General features: G+C 37.0%; 1 protein-coding gene across 3 annotated transcripts; it reads right to left on the reverse strand.

The window, feature by feature from the left end:
• Nucleotides 1-22,289: 22,289 nt before the first annotated feature.
• On the reverse strand, nucleotides 22,290-25,415 carry LOC131078004 (protein VASCULATURE COMPLEXITY AND CONNECTIVITY). Of its 3 annotated transcripts, none has more exons than XM_058015628.2 (4): nucleotides 25,100-25,415; nucleotides 24,918-25,027; nucleotides 24,101-24,306; nucleotides 22,290-23,161 (listed from the first exon to the last, which is right to left on the reverse strand). In XM_058015628.2, exons 2-4 carry the CDS (start codon nucleotides 25,011-25,013, stop codon nucleotides 22,771-22,773), a joined length of 693 nt encoding a protein of 230 aa, XP_057871611.2. In that variant the 5' UTR covers nucleotides 25,014-25,027; nucleotides 25,100-25,415; the 3' UTR covers nucleotides 22,290-22,770. The 3 variants fall into 3 exon arrangements, with proteins under 3 accessions (XP_057871611.2, XP_057871610.2, XP_057871607.2); XM_058015627.2 differs by having other exon boundaries at nucleotides 25,136-25,414; XM_058015624.2 differs by having other exon boundaries at nucleotides 24,918-25,412.
• Between the last annotated feature and the right edge of the window lie 449 nt (nucleotides 25,416-25,864).

Below are 25,864 nucleotides of genomic sequence, written 5' to 3' on the forward strand. Positions count from 1 at the left end.
TCATCCCTCCTTTGAAAAAATTCAATGTTCCTTTCTTGACACATGCCTCCTCTACTTGGATGTTATTTTCAATCAATTTAGCAAAAGATGGTATGCATTGGAGTTTGAGTATGTAACTTGTCTCACTATTTAAATTATCGATGAAAATTTCCATCTTTTCCTTTTCAGGCACATCTCGAGGATATCTTGAGACCATTCGTTGCCAACGTTGAAGGAATACCATGAACATTTTGTTGTTTTTTTGTTTGGTATTGCAGACATCTAGCATGGTGATAGCATGTTGAATGTTGTAGGAATATTGAGTGATGAATTGGTTGACTAATTCATCAAAGGATTTGACAGGAGGTGTGATTTTGGATAACCATTCCATGGTTTGCCCTCCCAAGCCTCTTGGGAATAATCTCATCAAATAAGTGTCATCATGGGCAAATTTCAGGCTCATGGTACAAAATTCCCGGACATTATCACGAGGATCACTTTTCCCATCATATTTGTCAAATTTGGGAATGTCTAAATTTGGGGGAAAAGGTGCCATGTTTAACCTTCTATCAAAAGGATAAGGACAAATTTCATTCTAGGAATACCATATTGTTGATCCTTGTTGCAACATTTGCATTTGGTGTGTAAGAGCAACCAAAGGTGTGTTTGCTTGTCGGGGGAAGATTTCTTCCTTCACATTGTTTCTAGTTTGAAATGGCATGTGTAATGGTATATTTTTCTCAGTGATGTTTTGCTTGGGTAAGTTTTTCTCAGGGATGTTTTTCTTGGGTATGTTTTTATCAAGGTCACCTGCGCCTTCTTCTCTTTGATGTTCTTGATAAGTATAGAGTCGAGACCTTGTTCTGAAAGTGTTTGAATCAAAGTCCTTTGGGATCCTCACTCCTTTGCTTGTGAGCATGAGTAGATATTTTTCTTTGTTAGCCTCGATAAGTCTTTCCATGAGTCTTTGGAACGAGGCACTTTCTTGGAATTCTTGAAGGAGTTCTTCAGTAATCTTTGTGTCTTCTAGATTTGGATAGTCGAAGGGATTTGATAATCGTCGCCCCATACTGGACTCTGATTGTGTTTCCTTTTGTTTGTTTCATTGAGAGCGAGTGATAGCGGGCATCTAGTAGAAACTCTTTGTGTTGAAGGGAACAAATTCCTCTTCTGGGTCTTGTTCAGGTGTTGGTGGCTCTACTCGATGTGTGTTGTAGGTGATGCAAATTTCTGGGAAGAAAGTTGGATTGATCTTTCCTCCTTGATTTAGGTGTTGACTGAATGTTGGTTTTTGACAGAATGCTCTACTCCTCAATGGTTCCTCGTCAAATTTATTTGTTTTGTCTTGAAGATACAAGCGCATATGATGGAGGAATGTTCTATGAGATTTGAAGAGTTGGCAATTGATGTACAAAAATCTATTCCTTTTGGGAAGTTTCAGAGAACTAGGTTGTTGTTTCCTTAACTTGGTGTTGTGATAAATACTCGTTCTTCTCAAAATATGAGGATTAGTCATGCGTAGGTGATCAATGGTTTCCTTTGATTTGTTTTGGATTCAGATATCTTGTTTGGAAACTTAAGTTTACTTTATCAAATGAAGGTTTAGATGCCTCCTCACGACAAAGCACGTCAAATGTTATGGAATAAGAGCTTTCCCGATATGGAAACTCGATTTGACAACTTTGAGTTTAAAACAAGTATGTTTTTGGATAAAAATCCATTTGATTGAAGGACCTTTTGATACATGTAATGGTGTTTCATGATTCTGATAGGGGAGATGTGTTTTATCTCTTGACTATTTTGCGGATCTTGACAACTTTGTTTTAAGGAAAACTTGCTTTTGGAGTAGTTTTGATACTCTAATTTTGAATTTTTGTTTGATGGAGTTCAAGTGAGGAAAAAGGGCTTCCTAAACTATTTTCAGAATTTTCAAAAAAAGTTTATGTTTTGCCCTCTGTTTTCTCAGTTTTGGCTATGTGCTACCAGATACCCTCAACGCGCTAGAGAATGATCTCAACACGCCAAGCTGCCTTTTTGACGTGCTCACTCAAACTGTTTGATTTTGTTTTGGTTTGAAAGCTATGCACTAATATGTCCTATCAATGTGCTAACTACTAGCTTTAATGCACTAATGTTTGGTCTTGACGCACTAAGCTATTGCTCCAACATGTTAGAATGTTTTCAGCAAGTGCTAAGATTCGAATTGTTGAATGCTGGGATTGATTATGCACTAAAGTTTAGAACTGATGTGCTATGTTGAAGCTTGGATGTGCTAATATATGTTTCCAAAGCACTAAAATGTTGCTCTTACGCGCTAAATTGTCCTCGTTGGTTTGCCTTGGTGGTTTTTCTGTCATTTTTGAATTTTTCTTCAATTGTGATAGATGATTTTCTAAAGTAAGAAATGAAAGCACAACACAAAAGAGATAAGCATTTTGCTTAGTCTAAACAATGAGTGTATGTTCTGCAAGGATGTGTTCAAATCCCTAGTGTTTTAATAGGTTTTGATATAGAAAATACAATTCAATCAGACTCTTTATTCAAGGGTCATCGACAATACCATAGCTCACTAGTCTTGCTACTCTGTCAGCTCAAACAGCCTTGTCACTTCCTAGGGGGTGCTCTTTTTTTTGCCTTTTGCCATAAATTAACTCAAAGAGAATTGCTTCACAATTGAGTAGTTATCTTGGGAGATATATGGTGAGTAATCTTGGGGGCGGATTCTTCCCCACCCTTGCACTATAATACTGTAAATGTTTGGATACTGACTCGGCTCAAATTTTCTAATACTAAAGTTCGTAATCCAGCTTCTCGTTCAGCCGTCAGTGATTATCTCCCTCAGGAGGCTTCCCAACCTTTAGAACAAAGGTTTTATGTATCGTATAGATACTGGGGGAAGGCTAATCGCTGCACACAACTGTTGAAAAGGACTTTCGTCACTTTCCACTTTTGATTATAGTGGGTTGGAACACTTGGCGTCAAAGCCATTCCCTACTTAGGTCGTTCCCCTCACACTGGCCAAAGAATGGCTTTAAGAGTTGTTAACTCCTCGAGAGGGCAGGCCTACTAAAGGATTTAATGTTGTAAGTATTGAAAGTGTAAGAGTGGTTTGGCTTTTTGATCACTTGGTTAAGGGGAGAGCATATACCTACCACTTTAGAAGCAAAGCACACAAGTGTTCTTTTTAGCCTTTTATCACAATGATTTGCTAAAATCTATATGGAGATATTGATCCACAAAAACATGGTGTTCATTTTATTTCCTTAAATCAATGATTATTTGATATAGGAAAAGAAACCTGGTCAACAAAGCAAACTTTCAATTTTGGTCAACAAAAATAAATCAACAAAGGGGAAGAACTTCCCTCTTTAACTTGGAATAAAATTGGACAAGTGAGGTTCCTTACCTTGCAAAATTTTTTAAGTTGATCATTTTATACACCAAAGGATGGTGAGGTTCTTTTTAAAGCTCTTTTTGCAAAAAAGAAAGTTTATTGGTTCTTTTTAGAAACCCAAATGAAAATTTTCTCCTAAGCAAGAAAAGATTTTTGTTGTTGTTTTTTTTAGGTGCCCAAAATAAGGTGTGAGTTCAATTTTTAGTTTAAACAAGAAATGAAAGGAATTTAGATCTTTAACTAACTTAGCCAGGTTAGTAAAATGTTCAAACTACTTTAAACCTAGCTCAAATAAGAATAGGTTCCAAACCTTCAATTAAACTGTCAGTTACCTGCAAAACAACAGTTAATCAGTTAGCAAAATAATGGCTTTGTGGACTTCCACAAGTCTAACTCTCGAATCTCTGTTACAAATCATTTCCTACCCTCTGTCTGTGATGTGCTACATAATACACTGTATGCACTACAGAATGCCCCAGATGCACTATCCGACAAACCCGATGCGCTAAGTCATTTTCTAAATGCGCTGAACTGTTAAATTCCCACGTTGAAAGCTACAGGAAAGACTTAAAAACTCTATGCACTAAGAAAGGTTTCTCACACGCTAAGATATGAGTCTGACGTGCTGAATAGTAAACCGGATGCGTTGGAGTTTAAACCAGATACACTATCAAAGGTTCGCTACCCGCCGACTCTTGTTTCCCACATACCTGCAAAGTTGGTCATATTCAAAAACCGATTTGATTAATGGAGTTATACCCCACGGTGGGCACCAGAAATGTATGCGGGAAAAGTGGTTCAATGAAACTTAAATCATGAAAATATTCAAAGACTTTCCCACACAACCATGAGACTCTTGGTGCAAGTTATGGAGCCATGAGGAATATCTCAACTTCCCAAGGAGTGTTCCATGGTTCTCTATCTCACAATGTCCCTCAAGCCAATGCCTTTGCTCTTAGATCACTGAGAAAAGTGACTTAGGGATGATGAATGCAAGAACGAGGGATTCTTTAGATCAAATTTAGTATGAATGCATCCTATTTATGCATGATTTTAACAAATGAACTAAACTAGATGATAAGATGACAAGGTTAGTAAAAATACTATCCTAACATGATATACTAGTTATATGATCTAATCTAAGATAATAGAAATGCTCTAAAATGTTTATTAGATTTATTCCTATTTCAAAGAGAGGCTAAATGCTTGCTAAATTTGAGTATAAGTATGATGCTAAAGACTTGGATTCTAAAATGGAGGGATGAGGGCTCTATTTATAGAAGAAATGGGGCAATGGATGGTCAGGATTGAATGATCTAATCAAGGGCCAGGATTGAAAGTTATCAATCCATGTTTACAATTCTCACCAATGAAATGGTGACAATTGTCAACATAAGACTGCTTGAGAGGAGAAGTAAGAAGCATTAAATGCTTGAGAAGACCTCATGGTTACCTTAGGAGGTAAAGGTTAAAGTTAGGTTAGGGTTATCCAATGGATAAAGGTTTTACCCAAAGGATAAACTCTTGTGCAAAGGTTAAAGGGATAACCATGGTCAAAGCAATGAATGCTTGATGAGACCCCTAGGTTAGATGAGGGTTGAGTTAGGCAAAAACTCTCTAACCATGCCACTAAGGGTTAGTTAACCATTAATGGTTTGAAAGACTTTGGGGACAAATTTGTAAGAGTCCTTTCAAATTTGGGGGTATTCAAAAAGTTAGCTTGTTGAAGGCATAAAGGCTTTAACGCCTTTGGAAGACTTTACTCCAAATTTGAGAAGTGACCTCCTCAAATTTAGGGAAAGGGGATAATTGATGGGTTTAGGTTAATTGATTAGGATTAGAGGGATTCTAGGAGAATTTAGGAAGAGGGTTAGGAGGCAAGTGGGAGATGTAGGAAAATGCAAGAGGGTGAGGAATAATAGGATATAATTAAAATAAATTGCTTTATTTTAATTTGGTTGCAAGTGGGGAATTTAAATAAATTAGATTTATTTCTTTGGGGTGAACTATTTAATTAAATGTAAATTTAATTAAAAGTAGAGAGAAGGGATTTAATTAAATAATATCATTTATTCAATTAAATGATATAAAAGGTTTAAGTGAATATAAATAAATAAATTGAATAATTTATTTAATTAAATACAGGAATGTGGGTGATTTTTAAATTAGATTTAACTAAATAGAGGAATGAGAATAAAATGAACATTAAATATTCATTTAGGAATATGGTCATTTTTATACGTCTACATTGGCAACTATATTTCTTTAAGTCATCTAAGTCCTACAGTTCAACCGACCAGGCTTAACCAGTTAGCAGAGACAGTTTTTATCATAACTAGTTATTAGGACTTCAACCGGTAAAAGACTGACAGTGTTACATTCCGACAACCGGTACGTGAAAATCATGAAGAATGAGATGATCTGGTTTTGCAGCAGCATTGAAGACTATTAGATGAAGATATGTTCGTGACCGCACGTGTTGATTCGATCAGGTGAACGAGATTTGTTTGACTGAATAGATTAGTTGAGGAAGACTTAACTCGTAGTGATGAAAATCACTCAGATCGGTAAAACGACACAGAATTGGATTTGTTATGTCGATGGTTGACATAACTAAAGCATACAATGCAATATTGTCTAGATGCATTGAACCTAGGGAATTGTTACAGGTTTCTAGCCGACCTTATGATGATTTTAAATATGTGATGAGGTATGAAAGGATATATGGGTATGAACTTGAAAGTGTGAAAGATCATTAGCGATTTTGTATTTATGATAGTGCGATGATCAGAGGAGTTGAGAGATAAGGTCTATGTGATGTTGTAATGTTCTGAAGAGGATCTTATCAGACACTGAAGGTGTTATACTAAGATCATTTATATTTTTTTTCTCCCTAACAGTTGCAGCAAGAAAATCCTCTCACAAGGTCACTCCTAACAAGGTGCAGTTAGATCGTAACTGGTTTGATCATTAAATCCTCTAACTAGGTGACACAATAACTTGTGTTAGCAAATCCTAGTAACTAGGGTAGCTCCTAACAAGGTTGGTCCTCACAGGATTTTTGTAAAGCTCATAACCGGGCTTAGACACTCCTAACAGGGTATACCCCTAACTGGGTGTTGTAGACCTTAACCAGTCAGATCTCTATACTGGAGATAGTGGATCTTGTGGATACTCCCACCGTGGTTTTTCCCATTTGGGTATTCCACCTATAAACTCTTGTGTCATGTGGTTTATGCTTTATGTGGTGATTTCATACTTGGTGTTATTTCTTACATGCTTATTGAGTTTTAAGTTGGTGAAATTGATCATCAGATTTGTATTGTTTTTACTTGCACTGATTCGAGCCCCCCCCTCTCAGTGCCTTATAAGTTCATCAATTGGTATCAGAGGCTAACTTCCTTAAGGCTTAATCACTTGGAAGGGATCTCTAATCCTAAGGAAAATATGGGTGAAGGAATGAGTTATAGAAATGGCTAAGGAACTTGCAGAAACCAAGGAAGAGATAGAAACCCTAAGAGGCAAGTATAAGACATCACTAGCTAAAAGGGAAGAAGTAACCGAACAATTGTTGGAGATATCTGATAGCATTTTTTCAAATGAGGCGAACATTGATGCACTAGTTGAAGAATTGGAGAAGCTAAATGGTGAGAAGACTAACCTAAGAAGAGAGCTGGAAGCACTTACAATCTAGATGAGTGGGGAAGTTGAAGCTAGAAGAAAGGCTGAAGATCAGATCTGAGATAAAGAACATGAAATCTTTAAGATTAAGCAGGAGAATGCAACCTTGAATGAACATTAGCATGAGGAGAAAGAAGAAAAAGAAAAATTACAGTCAGATCTTGAAATGGAAATGTCTCTTAAAGAGACCCTCATGAAAAGAAATGAAGATGTTACAAAGGAACTTGCTGAGGCCAATGAGTAGCTTGATAAATTCAAAAAGAGTTCATTAATGCTGGATGAACAGATCCAATCTCAGAGGATGAAAAGTGGTACATCTGGATTAGGATACAATATATTTGAGAAGGGTGAAACTTTTGATACCAAGAGCAACATGTATGAAGGTAAAATAGATCCTAAGGCTTAGAAGCTTACCGGTAAGAAAGCTTACAAACTTGTTTGTTTTGACTGTCATAAACTAGGACATACTGCTAATGTTTGTAGAAGCAGATCTTGTTGGGACTCATTAAAATTGAGTCAACTTTAGAGGCCCATTTCAAAATTTTGCCCTGCATTTCCAAATGATAAAAATGAGTCAGTTTGAATGGCCTAGTTAGAGAGGGTGAAGTGGAGCCAGTTGATTTTCAAGAGGGTTAGGCTCGGGATTCATGCCCTACACCTTTCATTTGGCCTATGCAGTGATGTGCAACTTTCAGAATTCAGTTTGGAGAAGTTTATCAGGTACCCATTTCGAGGGGTGAGTTGAAAGTGCATTTTAGGCACAAATGCAGATTTTATTGATTAGCCTACTTTGAGCAATTACATCTTTTGCCCTGTTGATTGTCACAAATAATTTCAAAATGGATTGGATTCTATACATAAATGTGAGTTATCTTGCAAATTTTCAAGTCCTAACAAATCCATTTGCTCAGTTTTCAGAGCCAAATCAGTTTGCAGTTTGTGTGGTTTGACTAGTCCCTATTTCGACAGCTAGTTGGAGCCCTGTTTTGCACAAGTGTAAAAGTTGCCTCAGTGGGTGTCATGCCAAAATGTTTCTTCTGGGTTAATTTAGGTATAAATGATGAGCTATGTTTCAAATTTCAAGCCTCTGTCAATCCGTTTGATCGGTTTTCAAAAGGGTTCATTGAGCCATCATTTTCAGTTATCCGTACTTTCAGTGCTATATCAGTTAAAGAGCTGTTTTTATGAGCGCGCCATTTGCATCCAGTCAGGTTTTTGGTCGAACTGATAATTCAAAAATTTAGTATGTACTTCAAGGTACGTGTGTTTCAAATTTGAGGGCCTACGGAGGTCGTTTGATATTTTTGAGAAAGGCACCATGTGTTGCCAAAATATTGACTTCATCAGGTCCGCAGTGTCGACAAAGCCAGTTGGTCATTTTCACCAATTAATATCTCTTCACTCAGAACTCACTTGAGAAACCATTTGGTAGAATTCATACTTGTATATTAGAGTACACGCCTGTAAATTTTCAAGATCCAGAAAGGTGTTTTGACCACTTTGAAAATTACGTCTTCGCGATTAAATGTGAAAATGCAGCGTAATTGCTTGAAGGTTGCAAAATTCAGTTTGATGATCCAAAAATGATGTCGATCATTTCTAGAGGTGTGTTTAAGGTGTCTGAAGCATTTTGAAGGCCAGTTGCTTGGAAACGAAAATTGTTTTAGTCGGACCCACTTTGGGGCCCAACCTAGCTCATGCTTATGCATTGATTTTTGTGGCGAATTGTTCTTATTTCATGGCATGCAATCTCCCATTTGACGAATGATGATGCTAAAGAAATTTGTAGATTAAATGTTTGTTATTTTGATCATTGTGAAGAGAATTCAGATAGAGATTTGGAGATAAGGGAATCTACTTGTTAGGGGGTCAAAGAGCACAATTGGCTCTTGCAAGGGTTTTATACCAAGATTGTGACATTTTCTTGCTTGATAACACTTTGAGTGTTGATTGATGCACATGTTTCTGCTTGGATGTTAAAAAATGCTATATTTTGTCCTTTGATAGCTCATAATTAATGAATTTTATGCACCCACAAATACTCAGGCTATTCATATGGCGAATATGGTCATAATCATGGATAAAGGGACTATGAAATGATTGATGAAAATGTTAGCATTATAAAGCCAAAGCTCATGACTCTTGTTATCATCCTCCCTGTGAAGAGCACAGATGGCTTGTGAAGAGGCCATTGAATTTCTCAGCAAGTGCATGTGGAACGGTGCTAAGTCCATCTCCCATGACTTTGCTAACATCCATGTGGAACGATGAAGTTAGCAGCAGTAGAAGACTCTTACCAAATGGCAACTTCCTCCTTGTCTATGGCACGATTTGGATGAAGAGGGAATTAAGGCAAGCCTTAGCAAATGTAATTGGCATTAAGCCAATCTTCCTTGCAGAGGGCGTTAAGCTGTTGGAGTATGGTGTGGGAAGGGCCAGCGAAGTTTTCAAGCAAATGCAACCCTGGCTAGTTCTTTCCCCACGTGAAAGGCACATGACAGAAGGCATCGTAATGCAGGATTTTTCCACATGAGTCTTCTATTAGTATTTACAGCAGGTTGAAATCATCAAGCAAATGCAACATGGCAGATTTGTGCCAAATCTCCCACGCAGCATGTAGAAACCCCAACTAAAGTTTTGGAGTGGCAGCGTGGCATAAAGGGGGCCATGGAAACTTCCATCAAAATGAAACCAGTTTATCCCCTACGTGGCATGGTAAGAGGGCAGTGTTGAGATTCAAAAGCAAGGTGCAATGTCATTAACCTTTCCCCAACGTGGCTTTAGCAAAGGCTACAGAAGTTTTCAGAGAAAATGTAAACAGTCCAAAACCCCCCCACGTGTTGCACAGGAACAGTAAATGAATGTTAATCAAGGAGTTGTAGAAGGTTTGAAATACCAACTCTCCCATGTGGAACACCAAATGCGAACAACAATGTCCTCCATCATGCTATTAGGTGTAATGGCCTACAACAAATGCATTTAGCAATAGGAACCCCCTCTGTGTGGTTGTTTGGAGGCCATATTAATCATATAGCAAATGCATTTGGCAGGTGTAAAGCTAATGTTCACAACCTTGCCAACATTTTCCCTCCCATGTGTGGTGCTTGGGCATCAACATTTTAATCAAATGCAAAAAATCACCATTAAAACCCAGGAGGAAAGCTTCAAAAATGCAGTTATAGGAAAAGGCTTTAATCCCACATTGGTTGGGCGAGCATGTTTTTTGATATTTATATCTAAATCTCCACCAATATATAATGTCAAAGCCTCTGGGCTTTTGACGGACGGTGTTGTTGGGTGCCCAAGGTGGGCCCATGCGTGGGCACAGATCCCAAGGTGATGGAGGAGGCTGACTGGGTGATGACGGGTGGACCCCACGTAGGCACGTTTCTTGAGGCAGACGAGCAAAATTTTGCAGAGAAAGGCCGACTTAACCAATGAGTAGGTTTGGAGCAGATTGACGGTCGGTGTAACTTCGCGAAGGTGAGATGCACGAAGGATAAGCCCTGTGAAATGGCAAAAAGCTCAAGCAGATCGCGAAGAGTTAAAGAGTGAGCAAGTTCGGAGGATCCGACGGCCTGCACAATTTCGGAGCTTGAAGATGCACGAACATTAGAGGCTACAAAATGGAAAAAGCCAGGTGGCAGGTATAGTTAGATGTCCAATAGGTAGGTCCCATCCTGATGGCACCTAGGTGGCGATAATGTGGCACTGAGGTGGCGTACACGTGGCGACCAAGTGGCAGTGACAAAGCGGATGACATGGTGGTGATGAGGTGTCATCCCAGGTAGCGTCCAGTCAACCCCATCCAATTGGATCCCACCACGTGGCAAGGCGTCAAGCCAAAAGGGAGGCAAAAAATCAAAATTAAAATCATGTTAATTACATAGTGCATACTATATGAATAATTCAAAAATTTAAATGATGTGCACACATAAAGGATTAATTCACCCAGGGTTGTATTTTTGGCCAAAATATCAAGTATTATATGTTTCCAGAAAGCTCTCTCAGCGTGAAAAATCCAATTATGTAGTCAATTTTGACAAAGATTAGATATTTTGGGAGCAGTTTCGACGAGAATGAAATTCAGTTAGAGAGGAGACACTTGGCAATTTCAGTTGCAGATTTGATTTTCTTCCCTCTCCTTATTATTCTCAATTCTTCTCATTTTGTAAGGCTTCCAGAATTCTATGAGAAGTGCTCCAGTTTTCATGGCTTCTATTTTCTAAATTTCTTGACCCAAACTTGTAAAGTTCTATGGATGTGTTCAGGGCATAGAGGCTACATTGCAGGATGACAGATTGTTTTTTAGTTGCAGGTCTTACTTGTGTCAGGTATGAGTAATTTCCCACCATATTGTCTCTGTGTACGCAGTTCAGTATTATGAATTCAATCCTCAAGGAGGATAAAATTTGTCAATTTCAAGGAAGTTGTGTGATTGTTTGTGGGTATCCTTCAATGAAGGTTTTAAATTATGTAATCAATCATGAATAGTGGAATGTGTCCTAGATTTGATAATGTTGTGAATGGATCTGAGTAATGCATTAGTATAAGGTATTAATGCAGGGATATTTTGTAAGGAAAACAAATTTGCAGTTGTGGTTGATATTGTGTAGTTATGTGCATGACTCTACTGCCCAATGAACAAGGCACTGGTTTCAGATATATATATATTTTAAAAGATAAATCTATTTCCCTTTATGTTTAGGGGTTTGTGTTCTATCCTTCCAAAGATCTTTTTCACCCGTTATTTGTACAAGATCTAGCCAATCTATATGTGTTATCTAATTTGTTGAGCTTGTGGAATGGTTTATCTGCTTCATTGATGCTATCATGGTGAGTAAATGAGTTAATTTCATGCATCAAAGGTATACTCGCCTAGGTTTTGCAGAGCCTGAAGAGTAGAAGGATTTAGATCCTTGTCATGTTGTCCAAGCCTTGAGGTTCTTCATAAATTGAACTGGCTACTTCATAGATCAATTGCAGGTGTTTTTTGGTTAATCAGTTTTGATGAACAACAGATCTAATGCTAATACTGTTTATAGACCTAATGTTAGATATGTGCCTAGAAAATTTGAAGGTTATTGCTATACATGCAACATGTATGGGCATAGATCTATTGAATGCATGTATGGAGCTAATTATTCAACAGCTCATATGACTCCAAGAACTGATGGTGATTGGAGAAGGAATTTCAATTACCGAAGAAGCACTAATTGGAAAAGACCCTATGTTAACCGGTCTAGTCCTAATGAGATGGAGAAGAGAGTCAATGTGATTTGTTCAATCTGCAAGAATTTTGGGCATGTGGAAATGAAATGCAGAAGAAGAATTGGTAGAGGCAATGTAGGACCATGGAGAGCATCTGGAATGGCATGTTATCATTGTAACAAACCGAGACACATTGCCAAGTTTTGCAGAACACAAAAGAACCAACTGGTGAATCATCCTGCAGACCGGAAAGGAAAGCAGAAAGTTGATATTGAAGAAACCAAAGTTGAGATGAATAGAACCTAGAAGAAGAAGAGTGATGACAAACCATCTGAGGAATCAGATGCTTCACCTAATGTGGAGAATCCATCATCGACAAACTAAGTTGTTTCTACAATTTGGGGTGAGCTTATTGTCAAATCTTGAGTTAAACCCCTGGATGAAGTACTGTAAGTTAAATCTGCATATTCTGATGCATTTTGATGTTTTGGTGTGTTTTTGGATCATAACTAGTAAATATCATTGATTTTTTGCAACCGGTAATATGCTTAAGAGTATTTTAAGGGATTTTAGGGTTTTGTCAGTTAAAGCATTTAATGCAGTAGTTTGAAAGAAAATAAAAGTAACTTTTTTAATTTCATTTGACATATTACAATCTTGAGAGCATTTGGCAAGCAAGAAAAGTAGAGAAAAGGTTGTTCTAGCAGCATTCAAATCATTTACCAACAATCTCAAGTGATCGGAGTGAAGTTTGAATCGGTGATCGAGTATTGAAAGGTTTTTTACAGTTGGAAACCCTAGTACTAAAGCAAAAAAGGTATTTATTTGAGAAATCATATTCTTTGCTTGGTGGTTTGAATATTTGAAATGGATACACCTCACCTTGTCAATGTGACTGAGAGGGAAAGACCGGAATTTAAAAGACATCCATATAAGTCTGAAGAAACAAACCCTGTCAGTGCCCTATCCGGTGTACCGAATGAAGTTTTACATGTAGAAGATGTAAGATCCTTTTATCATTGAAAACTTGAGGACATGGGTGTGATTTATATTTATAATTACTACAAATCTTTATGTGATGAGAAAGGAATAATAAAAGAACAGTTTAGAAGTGTCACTAACAAAGGGTTTCATCATGCAATTAATTTCATTGATTATTTTGATGATGAGTTGGTAAGCTTTGTTTTAAGTTGGATTCATGATCAATTCATTTGGTTGGATAGACCTCATAAGATAACAAAGGAAGCAATCCATGTAGTAACTGGATTCTGTTCAACTGGTGAAGTACCATTGCTGAGGTCAATACCTAAAAATGATGTTGAGAAGCTAGCAGGATCTAGATTGGATAGAAGAGTCGTGACTGTGAATGATAATAATGATCATGTAGTTTAATTTGTATCAATGGTAATTGGTTATAGAATCTTATATTCAAGCAAAATGAATAGTATATCGACAACAGCAATGCACACTGCATACCGAATGGTAAAGGAGAATGTGGACTACAATCTTGCAGAAGCATTAAGGAGCCAATTAATGGAAAATCTAGAAGCTGTGAAGAAGGACAAGAAGTTGAGATTTAAATTTGGACAACTAATTTTGGGATTGTTTTTCTATTTTCAAAACTTTTTCCCTGGTATTGGAGATCACTAATAACTGGTTTCCCTGCCCTACTACAGATGAAGAATTGTATTAGGATGTTGAAAGACAAGTTCGATGATATTTCATGGGGTTATTTCAAGAAATTTCAAAAGAAAATGCATGCTAGGGAATGCATACCAGCAGAAGTAGTCAAACGGTATGAGAATTCCATTTGTTTTATGATAGACATGGATACATGCATGATGGAGGCTGTGATTCCCAAGACCACATGGGTAATGCCCATGGGATATGAAGTAGACAAAGATCTACTCATTTCTTATGCTAATCATTTGCTAGATCAATCGATCGATACCACCGTTGAAAGGTTTGGAACCTATAAGGAGAGACTACTTCAAGTACACTCTAAATTGTAGCGACCGGTAATAGAAAAGAAAGTGAGGAAAGAGGTGGAGGTCTTTGTTGAACAAGCCAGATTCACTAAGGAATAGATAGCAGCAACAAGAGCCAAACATAAGGTCGAACAAGGTAGAACTTATAGTGTACCAACTGGCATCTCCACTGGTAAGACAAGAGCAGCCAAAGAAGCAAAAAAGAAGAAGGTAGAAAAAATAAAGGTAAAGCTTGTTGAATCCCAACGAGGTAAACCTTCTAAAATACACTTTTGAAGGAAAGGTAAACCTATTGAATCTCCTGTTGTGCCTACCCAAACTGGTAAAAGAAAGAAGGAAAAGGCTCATAAACCGATGACAGATGTAGAGGAGACAAAACCAAAAGAAGATAAGAGAGCACTAAGAGAAAGTGTTGAGAAGCAGAAGACTACTAATAAAGGTAAAGAATATAAGAAACTTTTGACACTTGAAGAATCTTTCATCAGGATCAAAATAATAAATAATTATGGAGTATATAAGGGATTAAACATATTATTTACTCATTTGTCTGAAAGGCAACAAAGAGAAATTGAAGATGCAGTTATATTCAGTATGAATAAATATAGGAGAGCCCTCATTGAGTTGCAAGGGGAGATTCTAGATTCTTTATATAATTTGATTGATGCAAGGTGACAAGCATCAATTAGCCTAGATAAAGAATTTATTCATTATACACTTAAACACTTGCAACGGGAAGCAACTGGAGAGGAAATTGAATAGAAAAAGGTTAATACAAAAGCATTGTTCAGATCAAAGAAAATATTAACAAGAATTCTTATTGGTGAGACCGAATCAGTTCAAAAGGAGACTGAGATTGTGATGAAAAAGGCTTTAGTTATCATCCATGATGAAGAAGAGGAAAAAGATGAAGAAATTTAGGATGATACCCCTGTAAAGCCAAAGTCAGAATAAATTCTTGAAGGTGTAAAGATCACAGATTTTGAACTAGACAACAAGTATATGCAAGATGATCCTATTCATAGTGAATCGATAGATATACCAGATGGTGATACTGGTGATGTTGATAATGTTGCTAACAGTGCTGACAATATAGATGTTTTTGAATTTGATGTACAAATGTTTGAAACGTGGCAGGAACAGGGAGAAAACACAAATGAAAAGAAAGAAGAAGACAAGTGCTCAACTGAGCAACCAGTGAATGCATAGTCAACGGAGACTCAGACTGCACCAGTCAATGTAAGTGTAGATGCAAATGTAAATGTTGCTACTGAGGACAATCAAAAGGATAAAGCTAATAAGGAAGAGGAAGCATCGGTAAAAGAATAGACTGTTGAAAATCCGCCATCCGTCAAGGACACCACTAATGAAGAGAAGACATAAAAAGAAAAGGAGGAAGAGAAGAAAATGGAGAAGGTGGAAGAGGATAGGAGAACTGAAGAAATAAAGACAACACCTGAGGTACCTTCTGAATCCAAATTAAAGAAAACAATAGTTGATGATGATGATGATGATGCTTACTCCGTGAGCATTAAAGGTCATATTCATATGGACAATTTGAGTTCTTCAGAGTTAATGGAGATTGCTATTGCAATGCAATCCCATGCACAAAAGAAAAGATTGAAGGAACAACAAAGAGAAGCAAAGACTATAAGGACTGTTGTTGATATTTTGTCAAGTCTCCTACCAGAGACTGATACTGAACATTTGGTTACCCCTATTGCCAAACTTGGACATTTTAGTTGTTGATGTCGATGAACTTAAAACCCTTGAAGAAGCTGCATACATTTCTGTTAAAAAGGATTACAAGAAGAAAAGGGGAGAACAGTTAATGGTTGAAATAGATAAAGGCAAAGTAGCCTTAATAGTGAATAAAGACTTGTTGAAGACCAGATTGGAAACCGGCTGCAAGATTTTGTATACTATCTCCCAATTTTCACTATTTTGTGCTGACTTGAGAAAGAAGAGAGTTGATACTGAGAAAGAGTTACAACAGTTAAGTGAAACATTCACACCAGTATAGGACTTAGTAATCACTTTTGGTAGAAAGGTTGTTGATTTACAACACCAGTTAGAACTATATGAACATGAGCAGGTAAAATGGGTCAGATCGCTGAAAGAACTCCAGACTAAACTACTTCCCAAAGTAGATATTCTTCAGAGAGAGTTCACAGAGTCAGAGGAAATTTTGGATACTCCAAAGATGAGTACAGTTGATGCTATGGAGGAGTTCGCGACACAGATAATGACACATGTTGAGATTACTGAGACACTGTTAGAAATTTGGGGCAATGATCTAAAACAGTTGAAGTTTCATTTCAGTGATGTTTTCTTAAGAATTGCATTGTAAAGACCTTAACGCTTCTATCTCTATATATCCATGCAGTTTTGATGACAAATTTTGATGTAATGTATGTATTTAACTTCTTTAATTGGCATTGTTGTCAAAGGGGAGAAGAATTATTTTAAGAGTCAAAATCTTGTATGTACTATTATGGGGGAGTGTATGTCATGAAGTCAGTGTCTTGAAGTCAATTTTTGTGTTGCACACTTGGTTGACAAAATTTTCCTAGGTGTTTCCATCAATGCCAAAGGGATATTGTTGGCATTTGATCATTTGAACTAAACCAGTAATGTGTGTTTGCTTGATGCAACCGGTTTATGTCTATTGAGTATAGAGTATAGATTTATGTATGATGACTATTTTGTATGTTGTTATTGTTGGCAACTATGTTTCTTTAAGTCATCTAAGTCCTACAATTCAACTGGCTAGGCTTAACCGGTTAGCAAAGATAGTTTTTATCTAAACTGGTTATTAGGACTTCAATCAGTAAAAGACTGGCAGTGTTACATTCAAACAACCGATAGGTGAAAATCATGAACAATGAGATGATGTGGTTTTGAAGTAGCATTGAAGACTATCGGATGAAGACATGTTTGTGACTGCACATGTTGATTCAATCAGGTGAACAAGATTTATTTGATTGAATAGATTAATTGATGAAGACTTAACCGATAGTGATGAAAAACACTCAGATCGGTAAAATGAACACAAAATTGGATTTGTTATGTCAGTTGCCGACATAACTAGAGTGTACAATGCAAGATTGTCTAGATTTGTTGAACCTAGGGAATTGTTGCAAGGTTCTAGCCGACGTTATGATGATTTTAAATGTGTGATGAGGTATGAAAGGATATATGGGTATGAGCTTGAAAGTGTGAAATATCATTAGCTAATTTTGTATTTCTGATAGCGCGATGATCAGAGGAGTTGAGAGATGAAGTCTATGTGATCTTGTAATGTTTTGAAGCAGATCTTATTAGATAATGAAGGTGTTATACTGAGTTTATTTGTACTTGTTGTCTCCCTAATAGTTGCAGCAAGAAAATCCTCTCACAAGGTCACTCCTAACAGGGTGCAGTCAGATCCTAATAGGTTTGATCATTAAATCCTCTAACCAGGTGACATAATAAATTGTGTTTGCAAATCCTAGTAACTTGGGTAGCTCCTAACAGGGCTGGTCCTCACAAGATTTTTGTAAAGATCTTAACTGAGCTTAGACACTCCTAACAGGGTGTGCCCCTAACCGGGTGTTGTAGACCAAAACCAGTCAGATCTCTATACTGTAGATAGTGGATCTTGTGGGTACTAACTTCCACCGTGGTTTTTCCCATTTGGTTTTTCCATATATAAACTCTTGTGTCATGTGCTTTATGCTTTATGTGGTGATTGCATACTTGGTGTTATTTCTTACAAGCCTATTGAGTTTTAAGTTGGTGAAATTGATAATAAGATTTGTATTGTTTTTACTTGCACTGATTCACCCCCCCCCCCCCCCCTCTCTGTGTCTTATAAGTTCATCATATTCTACTTGCAGGGTGGTAGGGAAATCATTTTACATGTACCTCACTATCCCTCTTCATTTCTTTAAGAGCCTTTACACCCCAACGGGGTGAATCTTTCCTTGTCTTGTAAGTACTCCCACCAGCCCGCAAAGTATTTTCTCCTCTATCTACAGCAGGGAACATCTTTGTTAAACAACAATCAAGGAGGAAGACTAAGAGGGAGGAGTGAATCAGTCTTCGTCGGATCTAGAAAATTAAACTTCAAAACAAGAACTAATAAACTGCAGCAATACTCAGATAACCAAATTAACAATGCAACACACAACACCAAGATTTTTGACATAGAAAACCACGATGGGAACCTACCCATAGTAAGATGATACTTTGTAGTAGTATGTGAAAATATTACAATGGGGAATGCACATGCATTCAGGCACACTTCCTAGAGCTCACTACTCAAAAGATATTTTCTCGAAAGGATGCAACCCTCAGGGAAGTCTCACTGACTTACAATATGATTCAGACTATAATTCAGAAGGAATGAGCTGCAATGATAGCATCTATAAATGCCTGATGACAGTTCCGATTAAGCTCAATTGTCTGCTCTACAACACCAAGCTCACCTCAACACCTCACTGAATGATATATCCTTTTTTGCACATTCATCTCTCTTTGATAATGCAGACACAATATCGACACACAAATTACATAAGCATCTCACCTATATATACAAATCATCAACCTTGATAACAAGGTCAGCTAAACCCTCAACCCTCATCTTACAATTACAAAAATTACATTGCACGATACAAAGATTGACCACTGGACCAATATTATGATTTACATTACAGAGCATGGACCTAATTCAAATTCCCAAATGATCACATCCACCAAAAATCCTGCTAAGACCAACCGCAACACGCTTATCGCATAACATGAAAATCATCACCAATTCATAAAAATCACCAAAACTCACACAATGATCAATACAGATCACCAAAACAAATAGGACATGACTAGGAAACACTAGCAAACACATTAGAATCATTTGGAACAGTTGCACCAACACCACTTTTCAAATCTTCATTGATCAACATCTAGAAGCTCAGGAACACAACCAATCAACTACTGTCATGAGGAAAGATAACTTGCGGAGAACCTAATCACAAACCATCTGAAATGAAGATTCACAAGATCATCCAAGACAATACCCCAAAGTCTCAGCACAAGATCTGATCATATCGAAATATACTGGATTCTACAAAATAGCGATCAGCAAAACCAAACTATAAAACTGGATCAAAAAATCTTCCCAAACTCACCAGAATAGATCACATGAATATGTTGACATCAATGATAACAACATACCCTAGTAGCAACAATGATTAACTAAATCCAACAATCTTCTCCTTTACTTTAGTTGTGTGGGATAAAGGGGGTCACCTCTTCCTTGTAACCACTTCTAACCCGCACCAAATTTTCATCAATGCCTCTACCCCCAAGGGATAAAGCTATCCTTGCTTTTTTGAATTACCCCACCTTCTCGGAAAGCATGCTTAGTCTACCTTCTTCTTATTCGCTTTGGTGAGCCACAGGGCCCTTTGATTTAATACTTGTGACACCCCACTAGCCTGCATTGTATTTTCTTTAGCTTTCTGACTCCTGCGGGGTAAAGATGCCTTAGTCATTCGTTGTATCCCACTATCCCGTTGGAGAACTCTGTCTTCATATTTTCTTGAGCCCATAGGGAAACCTACTTGTTTCTTTATTAGACTCCCTCCACTTGCCCACAACCATACTTTTATTGGCTTATGATCCATGCGAGACAACTTTACTCTTAGCATCTTGGTGTACCTCGCTATCCCGCAGAGAAAATTACCTTTTAGATGGTTGTGCATGGGACTTTTACTTGTTACATAGCATATATCCCACCATCCCACGAGATAAAATTATATGTGAATGAGGCTTGCGGGGTAACAATTCTTCTTTGTTGACTCACACCCTGTTGTCCCACAACGTGCATCTCCACTTAACAAAGACCTTGCAGGGTGGGATTTCTTCCTCATTGACACTTATCCCACTACCCCACAACACTTTGGTGGGTGTAAAGTGGACCTTATGGGGTAAGGAAGAAGGGCATAAAACCTAGACCCTGCCATCCTGCAAGACTTGGATTTCTCTAGGCCAACACTTAAGCGATCAATTTAGCACGTGAGGATTAAGTGAGGCTAATGAGGCCGTAGGACTTAGAAAAAATTTAAAACTTTCCCCTCATATGAAAAAGTGATCGGCCCAAAATCAAATACCTAGCACATAGGATCGGTCAAAACACGATAAGAACCCCTTCAGACGATGATTTAAAAACTTTCAACCTGCCATAACCGGTCAACTATGGATTAGAAAAATAAAGAAGGTTTCTATACTAAGGCACACGAAGCTTAAACCCTTCCAACCAGTTGAAGAAACCTAACCATAGGGAATCTAGGAGACCAAAAGAGTAGAGATAAAAGAAAAAATTGACACTCATAACAAAGTGTGTAGACCTCACCTCTCTCCACATCCCCATCATCCTCATCGTCATCCACATTTGAATCTACATCATTCGTTTCCCCTACAATAGCCAGCCCTCTATAAACCCTACCATCACTCTTCTTCCACTTGCTCCCGCCCATCATTGGCCCCCTTTCATGATGGATTAATGCGATAATCCGAGTTAGTAGTTAGATTTTAAAATTTTTTGGTTTTCTCATATGGTTGCTTCTTTTTTCTCTCCTTTGACTATGTAGTCTTTTTCATCTTCGTCTTGTTAACTGTGTGCCTCCTTTCCTAGACACCTTGCATCTCTTTATCTTGTCTTGGGCTGCAAATTAACATCTATTGTGTCCTTTGGCTCTCTCTCAACATGATGATGGATTACAAAGTGTGATCTGAAATGTCGATTCAAAAATTTGCACACAATGAAACTAGAAGCAACATTATTTTTAACAATTTTTTATCTTCTAGCTAGTCACCGCGTGTACCTATGGTGGTGTGTTATTCATATTGTGTATATGTGACGTGCTTAGGCTAGCTAGATTGTGTAAATGTGTTTCATCCACATGCTAATAACTTTGTGTATATGTGAAACATCGATGAGTTTTTTGCTGTATGTACGTATTATTTTTGTGTGAACCAATTATATTATGCATATTTGACACATTCATGAGATATTCAAATTGTGTATATTTGATGTATGCATGAAATTGTCACTATGTATGTATATGTGATGTTTGTATTAGCTACTTGCTATGTGGTTTTATGTGTGTTCATAAATCGATGGTGGCTTTAATCTAACGTTTGATTGGTACGCATTTTCTATCATAACTTTGTGTGTGGATTGAATTGGAAGCATAAGATCAATTAATGGTTCTGATTTAAAACTAAGATCAAATATCTCATATCTAAGAGGATAAAGTTTCTATATTTTAAGTGTACAAACTATGGATCCCTTGATCTCTGAAAGGGGATACGTAGGAAAGACCATCACAAATGAATGCTCAAGGTATAGGTTTGGATCTAAGGAATACCTTAAAATATTGAGATCTTACCATATTTAGTTCAAGAAAATAGATTGTGGCATAAGGTTGTTACCATTGCTATGGTTGATAAGGTTACAAAGCTAACACTCTAAATTAGATAAAAGTTGTCTGATCAATTAATTTGGTATTTAATGTGTACTAATACAACAAGAAATGGTCATAACTAGAATAATAATAACAAATTCATGAAAAATAATATTATTTAATTTTTTCACATACTTCAATGACAAAATATGCTAACAAAAAATAGATCAAAAGATAACTTATGAACTAAGTTACCCAACATTTTTAGATTAGATATTTACATAAAAGAATGACAACATGTAAAGTTAATTTAACTTACCCAACATTATTAGATTAGACATATCATTTTATTAGAAACATGTGAAATATTATAATTGATTGGACTTTACTATTAAGAGCCATTTGGAAGGGCATCCATCCTTGAAAAAGCCCTTTCCTTTCCTTTTCTAATCATCTCTGGATGCAACATGAACCTATTAAGCAAAATATTTAGAGTTGTTTGCAGTAGCGAGGATAGATATTCCTTGTAGAAATAAGTAAAAAGTTTAGACTTATTTTATAAATGATAATATAGACATTTATTTATTACAATTCATATAAAATGATATTCAAAATTCATTTTTAGATAACTTAGAATGTTCAATGAGAACTCTGTGCATAGACACTTTTAGTCCACAGCCATCATTGTGATACTAGGATAGGATAAACTAGTAAAAGGAACATGCATAAATAAGATTAAAAAAACAACAAACTAGCTAGTGAGAATGTGATAAGCCCTGCAAAACTGTGGGATTCCAATCATCCTGTTGGATGAAGTTCAGCTACAGCAATCCTCCATATCTATACCCATCATAATAACGTGTAGTTGCTTGAGATATGTCAAGTAGACTTTAATCATGCACCCAATTCAATAATATAGGACACAAGATAACTCCTTAAAGTCACATATAACAATAAAGTCATCTAAACAATGAAAGCAACACCAGTGAGAAGCAGAGAGATCCCGATCATCGAATATTATGTTTTGAACTTTAAGGCTATGATAACAGACACTCAAGATATTTCAGTGACATCACCTCCAAGTTGAACTCTGTCTAGGATCTGCTAGTGCTGGTCGATTGATTTGCTGTGAGCCTTCCATGTATTGGGGATTCTCATAATATTGGGTGTATGCATTTTCAGGCACAAAAACAGGTTGGGTATTTTGTGTTCCAGACTGTGATTGTGTCATAGAAACATCTTGATTCTCATGCATCCAAGCAGCTGAATTCTTAACAGCAGATGCAATTGTATAGTAGATAATGTCCAGTACTACAGTCACCAAAGACAACACTGCTCCTCCTGCAAACACCCCAGTCTTTACCACATAACAATAGGTAGAGAAAAAGGCCTCATCTTCATTGTGCTGGTCATTTAGAGCAGCTCCAGCCAGAAGGACACTGAATGAAATTATGAATGTAACCCTGTACACAGATATCTCAACAGTCATACAATCTTGAAAATCAAATTCTATTATCGCATGTTCTCATGCGGCTGTTTAAGTGCAATTTCTGTTTAAAATTAAGCGGCCAGAGTGTTCACATGCAATTTTTTAATTAAGAGTAAAGGATAAATTGGAATCTTTTCCTATTTAAGTGGGGCAGCGGCTGCTTAAAACTTAAAAATAAGCTTTGAAAAAAAGGGGGGGCTGGAAATAAGCAGCAACTGCTTATTGAGAAGATTGACATGTGGCTCTCCAAAACAATTTCCCTCTTTTTATTTGTTTTCAATTAGCAGCAAAATTTTACATTCATGGGGCCACCAGCTTCACAAATTAATGCTAAAAAAATTGAGCAGCGGCTGCTAGCCAAAATAAGCTAAGCAGCCGCATGGGGACCTGTCCTTAAAATGTGAATCCAAAAGCAAGAAGCTAAAATAACCTAAGAGGACTTAAAGTGTTTAACTTTAAATAATCATTCTTCTCAATTATAATGAGGGGAAAAAATGAAAATCCGAAACATGATTAAGGATGTTGGATGTGAGTTTTTTTCATAATATGTTGATTAAGTGATAATGTTGTTGTTATGACCACCAAAGTTCAAACCCTCACTGGACTGCAAGACTTGTACCCTAAATTAGAAGGGGCAATCTAAGCCAGTGCAATAAAGCACTGAAGTCACAGTAAGTGGTAACAAAAAATGGAAATAGTTATCAGCAAAATCCAATTGAGGAAGGACCTGACGATTAGGCCCAACATCATAGTCATGAAAAATATGATTCAAGAATATAGGAGTTGGCCAACGGTCTTTGCAGAGACATAAATACACTTAAAAGATAAAAGATATGGCTCAAACTTATAGGAGATGCACAACAGAGTACTTTATAACTTTGAAAAAAGTTGAACAGAAAGTACATTTACACACCAGGAAAGAATGAGGCATATGATGGCAATGCTAGTGTTCAAGGGTGCCTGATAATGAACATGCCTTCCACAACAGAGACAACCAGCTGCAACATTTGTAACCAACTGAGCCATCATTAGAGCCAATGCTGCAACCACCCCCATTGCAAAGGCAGGACTCCTTGGATATGTGCATCTCCCACTTTCATTCAGTCTCACTTCATCAGCCTGTGAATCAGCCTTAACAGTTATTTTTTTAAAAACTCATTGCAAATCCTCACCAATCCTAACCTAGCAGTTGTTTTCCTCAGTTTCATCAGAATTCCTGATCATCAAATTAACAGTTATGTCTTGTTGATCTCACACAAATTCTTCATACATTCTCTTGCAAATACTGAATGTGCAGTGAAACACCATACAAGTGAAACATTATCTACCAGATTAAGGGATTCATTATGATGAGGGTTTGTAATTATCGACCGAAAATATGGGATTCATCATGATCATGATAAGGGTTTGTAATTCTAGCCATTTTCTCTTCTCTGATTCTTTATCTTTTCCATAATAGATCATGGAGTGTGATAACAACACAATTGAATCCAGAAATAACAGCAAACAACTGACACATGACCCACAAGAATCCGGAATTCCCATGAATTCTAAAGTGTAACAAATCCATCAGCCCAAACAAACTGAAATTGCAGAACCGTTGCATTAGGTTTTCCAAAGAATGAAATTAGTCTAATGCTTTCAATTTTCCAGATACAAAACAATCTCAGAAACTAACAAAAGACAATGGATATGAGAACTGACAAAGATATGCTTGTAGGAGTGCTTACCTTGTTATGCTTTGCTTCAGCTGCAATGCCTAATACAAAAGCTATCATACCCAAAACACCCACTAGAATGCAAATCCATGCCACTGATTTCTTCATCTTTGGCTAAAACTCTGCAATTTGAGCTCTACTTTAGAGTACACTGTGAAGAAAGTTTTGACAATTCTATGAATGAGGGATGTTACCTCAAGTTAACTAGGATTTCTCTGGCTGCATATTACCTGTTCATCTCTTTTTAGCATGTACATGTTCAGTATCTTACGTATTTCCATAAGCTTTCATATCACAAACTTTCTAACTGAATTCTGTACCACAAACTTTCCAAAATACAAACAGAAGAAACTCTATATGCTATTCCCCATTGAATTGGAAAGCCATAGTTATGTGTGACTTGATTATGATGGCCACTGAACAAATGCTTTAGAGTCCACTTAGAAGAGTGGTGATTGGGAAAAAGTATGTGGTTTTAAATGCACATTAAAAGATTGCAAACAGAACATATCAGTACAAGTTTGTAGTAAAGAACTTGCATAAAGTTTTGAATACCCAAAAGTTATTCATTAATATATGGGGCCTCTCCTGCATGCCCATTTGATTGCTGTTGATGGAGATATGACTTGGTGACAACTTAGCAAGGAAATGCCATGATGGGTATTTTGAGTTTAATTACTTTAGCTTATTGTTAAACAAGTTTAGGCAGATCAGATATTTCTTACCTTGAGTAAAGGCCTTAAAAAAGCTATGGAAGTTACAAATGACTGCAGATGCTTTTGGAAAGGTGGTTGAATTTTTAACAAACCAAAGCACAGTACAAAATGAAAATAATATAATGGCAACCAGCTAAGAGAGATTAGCTACTGTCATTTGTCCTCCTAAAAGGATACTTTCATGATAAAGCCTGTCTTCATATAAACAGTGAACACATGGAGTTATATTATCTTAATTTGTTA

The sequence above is a fragment of the Cryptomeria japonica genome, chromosome 5, assembly GCF_030272615.1.
Source record: "Cryptomeria japonica chromosome 5, Sugi_1.0, whole genome shotgun sequence".
Lineage (NCBI taxonomy): Eukaryota > Viridiplantae > Streptophyta > Pinopsida > Cupressales > Cupressaceae > Cryptomeria > Cryptomeria japonica.